The sequence below is a fragment of the Taudactylus pleione genome, unplaced genomic scaffold (assembly GCF_031769625.1).
Source record: "Taudactylus pleione unplaced genomic scaffold, aTauple2 ptg000842l, whole genome shotgun sequence".
NCBI classification, from domain to species: domain Eukaryota; kingdom Metazoa; phylum Chordata; class Amphibia; order Anura; family Myobatrachidae; genus Taudactylus; species Taudactylus pleione.
In genome coordinates, this window is record NW_028285244.1 from 6,919,725 (window position 1) to 6,936,186 (window position 16,462).

The 16,462-nt window shown below is 47.4% G+C and overlaps 1 protein-coding gene across 1 annotated transcript in view; it reads right to left on the bottom strand.

The window, feature by feature from the left end:
* Positions 1 to 12,475, bottom strand: part of FDX1 (ferredoxin 1) — a 31,847-nt gene extending 19,372 nt beyond the window's left edge. Inside the window, exon 1 of the mRNA XM_088458527.1 lies at positions 12,257 to 12,475. Coding sequence (XP_088314653.1) covers positions 12,257 to 12,387 — 131 coding nt within the window. The 5' untranslated portion in view covers positions 12,388 to 12,475. The remainder of the gene's footprint in view (positions 1 to 12,256) is intronic.
* Between the last annotated feature and the right edge of the window lie 3,987 nt (positions 12,476 to 16,462).

Below are 16,462 nucleotides of genomic sequence, written 5' to 3' on the forward strand. Positions count from 1 at the left end.
CAATAATAAAAGTACTTTTAATAAAGTAAATACAACTTTATTTTTTAAGTTTCAGATGTAAATATTTTATTGTCCTTTGTACCCTAAGATTCTATTTCACTTTATAGAAAACTTTCCTTAGGTCTGTTACCTAGGCACACCACGTTAGGGTATCTTTCACTTTTGTTCGGCAGACTGTCCATATTTGGGGTGCTGATAGGGGAGGGGGGGGTCGGACAAAAGCAATTGTCCTTCTACATGGCATCATAATAGAAATTAATTACACAAATAGCAAAGAAAATAGGTGAAACCCGATAAAATCAGCCAAATGGTGTACACAGGAGACTGCATATGCGTTCAGCACGGCCAACAAGATCTTGTATGCGACCCGCGATAGTACGCAATTGTGGGTACACACTAAAAGATGTAGACGATTGGCCGTTCCAGTACAGCAAATCGCCCAGATATTGTCCTAGTGTGTACCCGGCCTAAAGCTGGTCATACACTAACCACCTTTCATCCAACTAGTTGATTGGTTGGAATGAAAATCTGGTAAGGAATTGGAGTAAATGATGATCAGCAATTTGCTCCTAAATGCCAGAAAACAGATGAAAATGGTCATTAGACAAGTTTGTTAAATGTTTGATCTAAACAATGTGTTCAAACAACAGTTTTTGTCCATTTTCCGGCGTTTGAGAGTAAATTGCTGATTGTCATTTGCTTTTATACCTCACCAGATTTTCATTCTAACCAATCAACTAGTTCGCTGCTTGGATGTAAGTTGGTCTAGTGTGTGGCCAGCTTAAGAGTATAAGATAGAGGCTGTACTTGTAAAAAAAATACCATTAAACCACAAAGGTGGATCCACCTATTCCAGCAGCTAGTATAATAGAAAAACACATAAGGAAGAGACATAGCTAACAAGGAATAAACAGGATTTTGGTACTTACCGATAAATCCCTTTCTCCGATTCCACAGGGGACACTGGAGTTCAAGACATTGGGGTATAGACGGTGGTAGAGTAGAGCCTGGCACTTTAATTTAGAAGTGTGACTGGCTCCTCCCCCTCTATGCCCCATCAGCCCCAGTTTAAGAACTGAGCCCGAGAGGAGACGGAGGACAATAGGAAGACAAGGAGGAGAAAGTCCACAGAACTGAACAAGACCGATGGAAGGAGAACAGTGGAACCCACTGCAGGGAACACATGCAGTCACACAACCTTATAAGGAACCAACCAAAACGGCAGGTACGCAGCGCTGGGCGGGTGTCCAGTGTCCCCTGTGGAATCGGAGAAAGGGATTTATCGGTAAGTACCAAAATCCTGTTGTTTTCTCCTTCATCCACTAGGGGACACTGGAGGTCAAGACAGTGGGGACGTCCCAAAGCCAACCTCCCGGGTGGGAAGCGCGGAGAACTGGCCGACCCCTTGGCCAAACCTAAACAGGGACCGCCAAGAACCGTAGGCCCAAAGAAAAGGCAAGGGCTGAGGATCAAGTGTCGTAGAGCACAAAAGACAATCAGAATTCCATCACTGAACAGCCATAGAATTTCCACAACATACAGCATAGGTGGAAAGGTACAGAACAGCTAGCGAGGCAACGACCGCAGATGAGAAGCTACAGAACAGTGTAATCTCAGCTGAAACAGACCAAACCGGACTGTTGGTAGCAGAGAGCTCCAACCAGAATCCATTGGAGAAGGTCAACAACACGAGAAGAACTCGAGAAAATTCCAATGTAGAGTCGAAAACAGGAAGATGCCACAGTCGCAGACAGAATAATCCCAGCACTGCCGGACATAAACAAAATCATACAGATACGTATAAAGATATCGACACTGATGCAACAGCCACCAAGGGAGAGCGAGCTACCCATATTGTGAAGCATCCCATAAAGCAAGGTTAGAGCACTAGGACAACCATGAAAGTACCCGACAGGAACCTGTGAGAGTAATGAAAGTATCAACAGATACTGAACAGGAAAGCCAACCAGTGTACCTACAGCACCTGGTATTCCCAGGTGGTCTCCCATCCAAGTACTAACCAGGCCCAACACAGCATAACTTCCAATATGATGTGTGGTGTGGCTGTAGTTTTTGCGTCAGGCATGGAACATAGTGAATGTCACACTTCCACGTAAGATGTGCAGTAGGCCATAGATGCACCCTAGGCCAGACCAAAGAGATTCTAATAGAATAGTGGCACTGATTGCTATGTAGGAACTATGAACCTACACGGCCCATATAAGCTCGAAAAAGTGTAGAGCCAACAGATATGAACAGGTGCCATAAAAGGAGTACATTGGCTGCTAGGACAGCAGCTAGGGTGCAGAAGAGAATAATGACTATGTAATGTTAGGTTGCATGGAATAGGAGCATCTTCCGAGACCTTAGTGGGTAAACCCACTTACCTGTGAGCAACCAGAAGCCTTCTGGACGCTACATAGAATGTCACTGACCTTTTCCATCCCACAGCAACCTGCCTCAACTTTGAGAGTGGCTTTGTTGGGCAAGAACCCATTCTCTACAGCACTAACTGCAGTCTGGAGATGTTAGAAAATATTGTAGAAACTAGCACAATGTTAGTGGAGACATGAAGGTCATTAACAGGACCACATTCTATACCTGAGCTTGTTCCATTAGGGATGTGTATCCATATAGAGATTATACATATACCCCAAAACCGGTCTACTAGTGTATCATTACAATAACACTTATAATGATGAAGTACTTATAAGCCAAGAGGCAGAATTAAGGTATTAACTAAAACCCTGTACCGGTCAAGGAACACATGGAAATATCACCTATTAGATGATGGATCCCTACCAGTGACCCCTGACATCATAGTAGTCACAACAAGAGTGATATGGAAAACAAACATTTTACTTTATGCCCATCATCTAATATAACCCAGGCCTGACCCTGCCTATATCAGCAGGTGGCCCCAGTCCTTCAGGCATAGGAGCAGCAACTCTGTTGTAATTTAACCACTTAAGCCCTGAGGATGCAATAGAACTTGGATTCTCCATTCTCTGATAGGAAACGTATGTAGAGGCCACTGTAGAGATTCTGATTTCTGATATAGCTTGTGCCGTATGCGACAAGTCAATAATATGGAATACCGCAAAGGGTACCGTGCATCAGTTTTCCCGTGAAAGGGATATATCATCAGTCATAACCCCAGTTAGGGATTATAAACCGGACTTCCCAATGATTAGGAAATATTCATACAAGGAATGGGAAAATATCAGTATATAATCTATCTATCTATCTATCTATATTATACTATATACGCACACACGTACACACAGACACCTACATAGGTGCATGGGAAGTCAATCTCTTTGAAAAGAAGAGTTAGTACTAAGTTGACTTGGCAGACTCCCGCACCAGGAGATTAGCATGCTTATATAGTACTTAGACACTGCATTTTAGTGTCTTATAATGTTGTGCACTGGTCCTGAAAGTACTTACCGGGCACTGCCAAGTGCGCCCCAAGTAATAATAGGTCCCAGGAAAAGGGGGGCTGTAGACACTGACTGACGTGAACAATTATATATTAGATATTGTCCAAGGTCGCAATGCGATAGCCCAAGACCTAATTGTTGTGAGGCAGAATGCCTCTAGAACAGCCTGAGCTGAACCTAGACACCTAGTGTCCCAGGAGCATCTATGTAAGTACATAGATTTACTAACAAGGCGGCCACAGGACATGAATAGGGTCCCTTATAGAAGTGACTCTAGTCTATAAAGCCACCTAATCAATAGTATACTGGATCTAGAACCCAGTTGCCAAAGAAAAAATTGGATAGATTATATATATATATATATATCCTTAGGGATAGTGTAAAGTGGAGTTATTACACGTAGCAAACTACCGCATCAGGAGAGTCCTTTCAATCTCAGCATCTTTCCTTATAAATATGCTAGGTATCAGACATAAAACCGATACGAACAGATCCTACCCTCGCCTTTAGGGTAAGAACAAGAAGCTATATATATATATATATATATATATATATATACATACACACACACACATGTACCCACGTACCAGATTAATAGGTGTCGAGCATACTTTAAGTAGAATATGAGCTGACGCAAGGTCCTTGAGCCCAGGTACGAGGTCACTCCGGACTAGTATATGTTCTAAACCAGAGTTTAGTATAAAATACAAATATATATATATTATAAACACACACACCGCTACGGTGTAGGGGAGCAAGAAATGTTGTTTGGTTTTTTTTCAGCGCGCTGTCCTAGACTGGTTTCGATCCTGGGAAACTCCTGTCACTGGTGTACTCGCAGGTGTACAGGTGAGCCATTCAAGCTCTAGTTGAACCTACTTTGGAGGCTTTCCCCAATGTAGGACTAAGGCACGGGCCACCGTGCCAGTCTGCGTTAGTTTATGCAAATAACAAACAAGTTAGGCATTTTTAACCCAACCCACTATGAGGCCAGCGAGACAAAGTCTAATAAAAAACAGGGCCTCAACCAGTCACTGGTGAAAACCTCCCAGCTGATCAGTATTCAGAAGTGTATGAGGCAGCGCTAACAAACCTTCACCCGGCACTGTGTGTACGCAGTGCTGCTGAGGACTCTTGTAATAGAGGAATGGCAGCGTCCCCACATGGGGAGCTTAGCTTCCAAGATCAGACAAGATCGGGCGCCATGCGCCTAGTGCTGCCTTCTGTATAGTGGAGAGCAGGAGCTGTCATCTCTTACAATAGCTAACTGTAGCCGCCTGCGCTTATAAGGAGCCTGGATGCGCAAAGGCTGGTATCCATCCCCAAGACAGTGGGATGTGGTGGCCCCCACCTATCAGCTCTATGCATTATGCCAGCAGTCGCTGGCCAGATGCTGCTTTAGGTAGCCGACTGCTCATAGGACGCCCGGAGTGACACTCACAAACCAGGAGATCATGATGTGCCATGCACGGCACAAGAAACTGTTAAATTTTTACTGTGCTGACCTCTTAGGAGCAGGACTTTACAAAATGCGGAGCCGCACTGTAACTCCCAGCTACGGCCCTCTTAGTTATGGGAGCAGTGGGATGCCGCGGTCTTCTCATTAAGAGACCGATGAGAAGGACCACGCCCAGGGGTCGGCATATGTCTGCTAAGCCTATGCCCATGTAGTTGTTACAGCCACAACAGAGCGACTGGCAGCCTGCCTATAGAGACAGCGCTTAGTGCGGGTCTCGAACCCGGATCCCAGGCGGGCTATTTTACGGCACACTCCACTGTGCCGGTCTTATTGGCTGCCCGCCTTACAGACTCCAGAAAGCTTTTAAGCGCTAGCCTCTGCGAACCGGCGTGGTATGAGAGCTCTCTACTGGCTGACATCTCGTGGGCACAGCGCGGCAGAAGAGGGGAGAACCCGACTCAAATGGCGCCGCTATATATATAGGACGCGCCATTACTCTGGAATGGACGGCAGGTTTAGCCACTATGGCCGCCGGTAAACTCCGCCCCCGCTAGCACAGGTGTTTTTTACCGGGATCTTACTGCTCCAACTGGCGCTGCACCTACTGAGACAGCGCCAGTGTAGACCATTGGAGTAGCGGGACGCAGCAGTCTCCCTCCCTGTGTATAGAGGAGGGAGGAGCAGGCATATCAGTAACGCTGCGCATTACTCTGCTGTAGAGGGGCTCACGCTCCATCCCCTCATTAAACAGGAGGGGGGGACCAACAGCCGAGAGCGCTGTAATGAACAGCCGCACTCTGCAGCGGCTCTGAGCCCAAGCCAGCGCTGTGCTCTTTGACAGTGCAGCAGGCCGTCTGACTGTGTGGGGAGGGGCGGGAGACCTGGACTCAGCCGGTTTCATTTCTCTCCCGAGCGGGGATGAGTCAGCGCTTGCTGCGCGACTCTCTTCCAAAAGAGGGAGCAGAAACCCCGTGTTAGGACTGACTGCCAGCTATGCTCCGGCAGTGTTACTATAAATGGCGGGCTGCTGAGTGCGCTTAGCGGCTGTTGTACAGAGCCGCCCTTACCACAGTGAGCCACTTCTCCAGGATGCTGCTGCAGTGCCTAGCACTGAGCGGGAGAGCCCGTACCAGTGGCGCCGCTGTGCAGGACGCGCCATTATTAGCTCCGCCCCCGCTAGCTCCAGTATTTTAACCCGGAATTATGTCCCCAGGCCCGACGTTGGAAGTTGGGGAGGGATAGCGGGGGAGATTTTAGCAGCGCCGCTAACAGTGACAGCTAGCGGCATGTCACTGAGCCCAGCTCTAACGTCCACTGCTCCTGCTAATCAGGAGCAGTGGTTATACTTACAACTGCTGCAGCCGGAATGCTGGGCTGAGGGGGCGGCGAGGAACCCGGACACATGCCGGTGTCAGCAGTGGAGGGTCCTCGCAGGGTCCGATGACTCACTCTGCTGTGCCCCCTCCTCAGGGTCACCGGACACAGGCTGCAGTAGCCATGTGGTGCCCTTCCCGGTGGCTCCCACGTAGCAGGCAGACTGCCACAGTAAGCAGCCTGCCTGTCCTCAATGCTTGTAAAAACTCAATTAAAATTATATGAAAAGGCTGGAGACAGCCTAATGTGCGACCGTCTCTCTCGGGCACATTCTAAAAACTGGGGCTGATGGGGCATAGAGGGGGAGGAGCCAGTCACACTTCTAAATTAAAGTGCCAGGCTCTACTCTACCACCGTCTATACCCCACTGTCTTGAACTCCAGTGTCCCCTAGTGGATGAAGGAGAAATATCGTGTAGAGTGAATACTGTGCAGGAGGATGATAACTTCCTTAAAAACCCAGAAACAAAACAAATACACAAGAAAACACAGCAGATTTGTTACATGTTTGTAGCACAAAGTCTGACGTATCTAACGAAAAAAGAATCAGACATAGGAGGATGGTGCGTCTCTATCTTGCATTATCTCGAGACAGAAACAATTTGGAGAAATGTTTAGTAAAGCTGTAGAGTGGAGGATTCATAAACAACATGTCACAGCAATCATAACGCCTTTGCAGAGGCTGATGGTGTGAGCTGAAGAACCAGTGACACTAATCTACAGTTATTCAAAGTTGTCAGTACGCCCTGCAGTGCCTCAGCAGCGAGCCTGCTTCCACCACTCCTCCTAATCATCTGGGCAGGTGTAACTATTCACAAGTATTATCAATTTACTAGCAAGATGGTGAATTTAGAGGAAGGCTTACAGATTTATCACACAATCAATGTGAACCTTTACTTATGTAGAGTATTCAGATAGTGTTTCTGGACACCTGAACATCCCACCCGTACATCTTACCTCCGTGGGCTACAAGTCGCGTTAAACATAATGCGCGAGCGTTGTGCAACTCAGCAGTACTGAGCATCTTTTCGTGCAACTTTTTATCTACAAATGCGCCTTATTCGCAAGCAGCTTCTGCGGATTAAAATGATATGCAATCATATGTAAGGTAGCATTTCGCATGCAGATACACCCGCAGTGGCACACATTAGGCATGCTGCATATCATTTTAATCAGCAGAAGCTCCTTGCGAGTCCTGTTCGCATCCCTCCCCATTGCAAATAAGACGCATTTGAAGCTAAAGTTGCACGAAAAGACGCTCAGTGTGACTAGAAAAGCTGTTTAACACACTAGGAAATAAGATGAATGTGGACACATCTGTACGTGCCTGATGAGCAAATCTCTCCAAAACCATGGGCATGAATACAGCTCTGGTCCCCGCTTAGCTTCAATAACAGGGGGCCTGATTCAGACCCGGTCGCAAGCGCTGAGTGCACGCAACCGGGTCAATGGTGGCCCAGAGTGCATGCGCACGACGGAGCCGGCTCCGTCATGCACATGCGCGAGACCCGGATAGCGACGGGCAATCCTAACTCCATTCTAACAGTAATGGTTGAGTATGGAGATTTTGTGGCTAAAATGGCCAAAGACTAATTAGAATAGGTGTACACTTTTTGGCTCTGTAGTGCATCTGCTTAATGTGTAATGGAGTATAGGAAAGAGTCTTCAAAAGGAAGGTGCACACAGACCCCTAGGTCCAGGGGGGCCAAATGCACACCCAGCACCCATGTTTAATACTTACCTCTACAGAGTCCCACTTTGCTGCACCATGAATCACCAGTGGCCATTTTCCCAGAGACTTGTGAATGGGCCGTAGTGAAATCACCGGGAACATGCCAGAGTCAGAAAGTGCTCTGCTCACAATGACAATGTAATGTGGAGTCAGTGACTTGAGGCCTGAACAGCTTGATCCTGCTGAGAACAATATGTGACCCATGTATGTTTTGCATTACACACATTGGGGGTGATTCAGCAGCGCTAATAAATGGGCGCCCAATGTAGCAATTTAATTATCTCGCTTGTCGGGCCCAATTAGACTGGGTTTAGCCGCGTAAAATGGCTAAACCCATCTAAAGTCCTGGTTAGGGCGCCCAAACAGCAGTTTGGATCCCAAACCACGGACTTAACGCACATTTCTGTTCGCCGCCTTAGGAGGCAGCGAGAAGAAATGCCGACGGCAGCTATCCCAACCAAACGGAGCAACAGTTGAATTGCTCCATTATGCACCCATTAGTCAGAGCCACTGCCGAAAGCAAATTAAACACCCCCATTGCCTGCAGCCTCATTCACACCTCATTCCTGGTAATTCTTCTAACATTCACAAGTTAACAGAAAACCACATTCTCCTACATTTACTAAAGTGAGAGTTTTTAGAAGTGGAGATATTGCCCCATAGCAACCAATAGATTCATCACTGCCTCACTGGCAGAGGCTAAAAATACAGGTTGCTTTGTACTAGGCAAGTTGGACGCAATCTACCAACGGGAGCTACCAGTACATCACAATCGACGTTTTGGCCAGGTCTGCCATACAACATAGAACAGAAATGAACCAAGCAAAGCAGTCTTCATTCTGTAGTAAGAGCTTGTCCTGCATGTCTCCATTATATACCGGCATTGACTCGTTTTTCTCCTTTAAAAGTTTATGCAAGCTAACACCTTGCATGGCTGCTAATCCCTCAATTACACACCTATCACATAGCAAGGTTATGCCGTATTGTGCAATGCTGGGAACAAGTTACATAAACATGAGATCATGCATAGATTATGTAATAGAAAAGTAATTGAGGATTCCGTTCACACACCAAGGACCCCATATACCGTCTACAACATTTTTCCAACATTTGGAGTATAGAGTATCCTCTTAATTCCATAGGACCTTAACGCCCCCAACACAAAAAGACACAAAAACTAATTAAAGTGACAGCTGTAGAGGCCCCGGTCTAAGCAGTCCTTCGCCATCCTAACATCTTCGAGAAATCAGATTTACAGAAAAAGTTATAGCGCCAATTTCCTTTAATAAGCAGTTTAAGTACCTTTAAAGCATACATACTAAAGTATATTTTGTCTAAGAGCTATTCTTCTAATTATTATCTCCTTTCAAAATCTCTCTGCAGGGTAATATAGTAAATATAAGGGACAGGAAATATAATACAGGAGTTGTAAAACATCTAAGTAATTGTTAATACACAATTGATTTGCAAAAAGATGACCAAGACATCCCAAAGTTACGGCTTACCTATAAAAGTAAAAAAAAGAAGACGACGTGCGGTCTTTACTTTGGTAAAGTCTTTGACAAACCTGCAATGGGAACTACCTTCCAGAAATTACAGCTACTACTTCAGGAGTAGGCTACTAGGTCTAGGACACTCGCAATTTAGTACACACGTATCACCAATAGCACCTGAGGCTAGAGCATCATATGGTGCGTACACACTGGGCGATAAAGTGGACGACTGAACGATAACGATATCGTTAAGTCGTCCATTTTTAACCCCAAAAAGATGAACGATGACGCGCGTTCCAGCGGGTCGTTCGTCATCATCGTTCATCGGGCTGACATGCAGGCCAACCTGACGATCTCGTCAGATTGCTGCATGTCAGGGAATGGGGGAGAGAGCCCGGCGCTGAACGATATCGTTAATGATATCGTTCAGCGGCTGTGCTCAATGTCATTAACGACATTGAGCACAGCCTGCCGGGGACAACACTACACGATATCGCTCAGGGAGCATATCGTGTAGTGTGTACCCACCAATACTGTGATGACATATACTGACAAGTTTCATCAGTGAAATATAGGTTTACACTAGTGACTGAGAGCTAGGGTTGCCACCTTTGTTATGGTACTATAAGGGGCAGGGGTGGTGGAGTAGTGGCCAAATCTGCCCGTTCCACCACCCAAAAATATGCTATGTAGAGCGCTGCAAAGGGGGGGCACTTTAAAGAGGACCATGTCCACCTTAGCAACTGACTCAGACCTCCCCAACAACCCTGGGCAAAGAGTACCCTTCCCCCCAGTCCACTTGGCAACCCTGGCTCCACATCCTAGTGTACGCCTGCTACTCACCCACCACCACCGCCAGGATCTCTGCCAGCAGCTGCCAGTGCTCCTCCACCACCTGCTTCTCGGCTCTCCTCCAATCTCTTACCGGTGGTCTGTGCAGTGTAATTTGTGGTGTGGAGACGCTGTGTGACTGTGTGAGGCGCGGTCGCAGAGCTCATAGTCCAGACAGAGTGACAGATAGGCGCTTTGCCTCATAGTGCAGGGTGACAGAGTACACGTTATTCATAGCGTGGACCCTCACACACTAGCATACAGAGGCTGAGCCTCATCTGTCCTTCTGGACTCAAAGTTCCCACTCACAAAGTCACCAGCGGCATCGTGCCACAAAATACACAGAGCAACTCTGCAGATCCAAAATCGGGATAAACTGTATCCCATATTGAATCAAAACGGGACGTAGCAAATTATTTCAAATCCTGCACGATCCCATATTATACAGGATGGGGGGCAGCCCTACTGAGAGGTGGTGTGTATGGAGAATGGGAGATCCGGGACCACAATAACCAGTACAGGAAAAGCACAGAGCAAAGGCCCTGATTCAGACCCACTCGCAAGCGGCTGTCCGCTCGCAAGTGGGTCGATGGTCTGCACTGAGCATGCGCACGACGGCGGGAGCTCCGTCGTGCGCATGCGCCAGACGCGACGAGCGAAGGAAAGTCCTTAGCTCGTTGTGTCTGATCAAAGGGGGCGTGCTGTCGATGTTGATTGACAGCACGCCCCCTTTGGTGGGCGTGCCGGGGGCGTGCCTCCCTGACGGGGGCGTTCCCAAGGGAACGCCTACCGTCAGAAGCCGGCCCACTGACATCACTAGTGATGTCAGTGGGAGTGATTTTGGCTCTGATAGAGCCAAAATCACTCCGGGCCTTGCGGTTGAAAACCTCAACCGCAGGCTCCGGCTCGCAGTTTCGATGGTCGCGATGGTCAAGACCATCACAGCCATCAAACTGCATGCTCGTATAGGCTGTGGGTGGTGACCCACAGCTATACGAGCGTCCAGGGGGACGCTCCATAGTTATGGAGGACGGCCCTCATTCAGAGCGTGCGCTCTGCTCAGAGCGTACGGCTCTGAATGAGGGCCAAAGACCTTTCCGTATCGCAATAAGCAGCTACACAAAGAAATCCAGGAAGTCCCAGGAAATAGCAACATCCCGTTACACTTAGAATACTGGAAAGCAGTGCACATCATGGCTGTCACCTCTTAAAATAGGTTTACTAACATTATTATGCAATACGGAAATAAAAAAAGGCAGCATCACCTAACATTAATAGTGGGCATTATACATAAGGCGCTTATATAACCTGTGTATATCAACCATGTCATACGTCTGTGGGTATTGCTGTAGTATCATTAGGTTGGGTACCGGATGCTGGCGCTCTGGACCCTGGCGGTGAGAATCTCGACTTGTCAGTCGGTATCCTAACAATCCTTCCCCGGTGTTAAACCTAACCTCCCCCTCCCCGCACCCTAAACCTAACCCTCCCCCTAGTGCCTAACCGTCAGCATCCCCAAGGTAAGTAGCGGGGTTTAGTTATTTATATAGCGCACACATATTCCGCAGCGCTTTACAGGGGCTGGTAGCATGAAAGAGAACAACACCTGGAGAATCAGGAAAACATGCAGCCGGACTCACAGCTCACCCGTGCATGGGTGACAGGGGCTTTAACCTTCTTGTCTCTTTAATACTCAGACAGAGACCTGAACTTATGACACTACTTGCAGACCTGGGCACCTAATAGGCAGAGTGTGGCACTCCAGCTGTCCTGCTTGTTAAGCACCAACTGCTGCGAAAGTCCAGGAAGAGCACGCTGGGACTTGTAGTCCCCTAGCCTGGCTGGAGCATACACACACGTACACGGTGCAGTAGGGTCTCACACACACACAGGACAGAGGGGTAGTATGCAGGCGCAGTGTATACCTGTAGGGACGCGCCGCCACGGCTTTTAGGCAGCCCCGAGGAGGGCAGAGCTGCGTCCGGTGCACGCCTGGGAACCCGGTCCTCGCTAGAAGGCATCGAGAAGCCGCTAGGAGCCTGGCTGCAGCTGCCATGTCCGTACAGTGTACCCGGAACCAGGCCTCCTCTGTGTGTGACAGCGGCTCCTCCTCTGCTGCTATATCCCACTGCCTCCGCTAGGGGTCGCCCAGGTGTTCCCCTGCCTGAGGATATTATTCTGCAGAAGCAGCTGCTGTGTATGTCCTGCCCTCCTCTGCTGTATCCCACTGCCGCCGCTAGGGGTCGCTCAAGTGCTCTCCTGCTTTTCTGCAGGTACAATACAGGACAGGACCCATCTGTGTCAGAGCTGGTTGAGTCCTCCTCACACTCCTGGGTCCACTGTAATTCTGTCATGACCAGGGCTTAAAGAGGTCCTGGAAGCTGGTGGAACTCATCTCCCCCTTTCCTCACGCTAGGCAGAGCTACTCTGAGAGGCCAGAACAACTGTAAAAACTGTCCTTTACACACACACACACACACTGTTGTGTATAGGAAACTTTAAAGTCAATGGCTGGGTGCCGCCTAGGCCCCTAGAAGCTTTGGGGGCTTTGACAGTGTGAAATACATTGTAGAGGATTTTTTTTTTAGCACTCCTGCCATCAGCTGAGACTACAATGTTAGGTCACTTAAAAAGATTAAAAAAAAGTTTTATATCATCAGTGTAACTCTTAATTATTTTTCTGCCGTGTTTCTGAGATTTTGTTTATGGGGTCCCCACAAACAAGTCTATGTCACTTGGGTGCCAAATGTTTATTTTCTCAACCACTATGTATCGCCTTCGCTGTCTCTGCAATGAGGGACCTCTGAAGAAATGGAGCCTCCCCAGGCAGACAGTGTCTTCAGCCAGTATTCAGTATGCATATAAAAGAACACGTGGTACGGTAGCCACCGGTTTGGGTAGGAATAATATTTCATCTTCATACAAGATAATACATAGTAATGTACGTTTTGGGGTAAGGCAACATGTGAACTTCCCTGAACAAACATCCGGGAGAGACATCCTCCTACGTCATCCCTCTGCATTTCTACAGTGCCACCTTCCCTTACTACTCTGTCTGTGGGACTACTGTGCAGGGCGGTGGTGGTGGTGGTGGTGGTGGAACTAGTTCCTCCTACCATTAGCAGTGACGGAACCCAGTTCCACCCAGTTCTTTCACACTTTAACCCCTGGCAAAGTATTTCCTTTCACCTGAGCTCTGAATATTCCAATAAAAGTTCAGCGTTTATATATCTATATCATAACATTTTAATATTTTCACCAGCCTTCTTATATATGAAATTCATTGGTATGTTTGTTTGTCTATCCCAGTGGTCTCCAACCTTAATTGGGGTGGGAGCTATTTGAGAAAAATTAGACGTCTTGAAGAGCCACATTTTATCTTTGAAAACTAAAATCTGGCTAATAACCACATTTATCATAGAAAAACAACAATGCATTTATTAATACAGTGATTATACAGTGATAATACAGTGATTATACAGTGATAATACAGTGATTATACAGTGATAATACTGTATTAATAAATGTATTGTTGTTTTTCTATGAAAAATGTGGTTTCAAAAATAAAATGTGGAGAGCTGTCAGCGGGGAGCAGGGGGCTACTGGATGGTTTGTGCAGGTGGGATAGTGGATGGACAGGCCCCAGACCCCTTTTCAAAGTGCCCGACTTTACCTCTGATGCCTGTGGAGAGCTGTAAGCGGAGTACAGGGGGCTGCTTGATGGATTGTGCAGGTGGGACAGTGGAAGGCCAGGTCCCACACTCCCTCCAATCTAGTGCCCAGTCAGTGCGTCTCTTAATACGGTCAGCGGCGAGGCTGCTAGCAATGTCAGTCATGTACTGCTGCAGCGCTGCGTATAACATACATGTCCTATGAGCGGCTTGCACGCCGTCAGGTTACTGCCGTAAGGAGAGCTACCGCCAGAAGGAGATCTGATTCAGAGAAGGATGCTAATGCAATTTTCACACAGATCAAGCGATTGTTTGCCATTGCACATGCACTGCCCTGCACGTGCGCTGCGATCACATTGCAATCACGTACGCAGAGAGAAATCCATCGCCAAGTGAGTGACAGACTACCAGCGTTTGGGGGTGTAATGACCACAGAATAAATGCAGCTATAGTGAAGTGCTGAGAACATCTAAGCAGCAATGAATGGTAGTAATGGGTTGGGTATGAGATCCCGGCAGTCGGGATGCGGCTTGTCAGAATACCGACTGCGGCATCCAGACAATAAGAATCCCAACACCCATAAGAAAACAAGGTAAGACGAACCTTAATTCCTTTGCCTACCCCTCACTCCCTGATCCCTAACCCTAACCTCCCCCCTTAGTGCCTAAACATAACCTCCCCCTCCCCACACCCTAAACCTAACCCTCCCTCCCCAGTGCCAAAACCTATCCTCCCCCAAGTGCCTAAACCTAACCTCCCTGTCCCTGCACCTTAAACATAACCCTCCCTCCTAGTGCCTAACCCTCCCCCTAATGCCTAACCATAACTCTGCACCCAAACCCTCCCCCTAATGCCCGATACTTACCTTCGGGATGCCGGTGGTCAGGATTCTGGTGCCGGGATCCTGACACTGTAAAAATTTTGGCACCAGCATTGTGCCCACAAGCATCTTGCACGCCGATATGCTGACTACATCCCAGTAGTAATGTGTACTCATAGGCAAACGCAGGGGGGTTTCCGTCTGCCTGGAAACCCCCCTCCCCAGCCCACACCATTACCACAATAGAAATAGTAATATAGTAGAATAATACTAGTGCTGCATGTTCTTGGAATGGTGCCCACATCTAAAATAAAAACATTCAGCTCTGGCAGGATGGACCTACTGCTGCATCTAATGGCTTACTGTGATCACTGGCCCTGTATATGCTGGGATTATGACACACAATACACTTTGTATGACACATTTTAAAGCTGGTTAAGTGCTAATTCAACCTTCTTCATGGACCGGCCATACTCACTGTAAAATCAAGCATTTGCAAACCCCGCTCTAGAAATCCTGCGTTTGCCACTGGTACTTAATAAATGCAGCTATGGTGAAATGCTAAGAACACCTAAAAGCAGCACTGAATGGTAGTATTGTCTTATTAATAAATGCTGCAATGGTGAAGTGCTGAGCACTGGCGTCAGAAGTGGGTGCGGGCCGCACTGGGTGACACCATCCAAAGGGGGTGACACCAAAATAGCAGAACTGCACTGCTATTTTGGTGTCACCCCGTTGGATGGTGTCACCAGGACGCGGAGAGAGGCATGGAGAGACTGTGGGCTGCCCCAGCAGCTGCAGGAGTGGTGGGGAAGCCCACTGTGTGCCTAGAACGAGAAGCAGTAACACCCTGAAGATCGGCACACATAAGGGGCGTGGCTTTGTGGGCAAGACCATGTCCCCTTACTTAGAAGCCACGCCCCCTTTTGGGAGCGCGCCTACGCACGCAGAAGGACTCAGAGCACCTGCACCAGGTGTCACCAAGGTAGGTGACGCCTCTGGTTCTGAGAACAACTGATAGCAGCAATGTACAGAGACTAATGTCCAGGGAAAACATGCAGCTATGGTGAAGTGCTAAGAACACCTAATTGCAGTAATGTACAGGTTGTAATGTCCACAGAAAAAAGGCAGTTATGGTGAAGTGCTGAGAACACCTAAAAGCAGCAATGAATTGGAGTAATGTCTACTCAACAAATGCAGCAATGATGAAATGCTGAAAACTGCAAATGACAGCAACATATAGGTAGTAAGGCCATAGAACAAATACAACAATAGTGGAGTGCTAAGAACACCAGGTCATAGCAAAATACAGGCAGTAATGCCCATTGAACAAATGCAGAATAGAGAATGGTCATGCACATTGATGCCCACTGGCAGGATCATCTACGTACATTAGAGCAAAAACAAGGCATATTGTGGAGAACATCCAGGTTGTGTTGTAAATTAAACTGAGCACCAGAAACAAAAAAGACAAATTATAAACCAAAATGAATGAGGAACGTATATATATATATAAAAGGTTCTGCTGCGGCAATAATACTTTCATCCTTCCCCTTGTGTATACGATACACCGGAATGTGCAAACCCACTTTCAATGTCTGTTTACTCTGCAACACCACGCGAGGTTCTGAACAATCCAC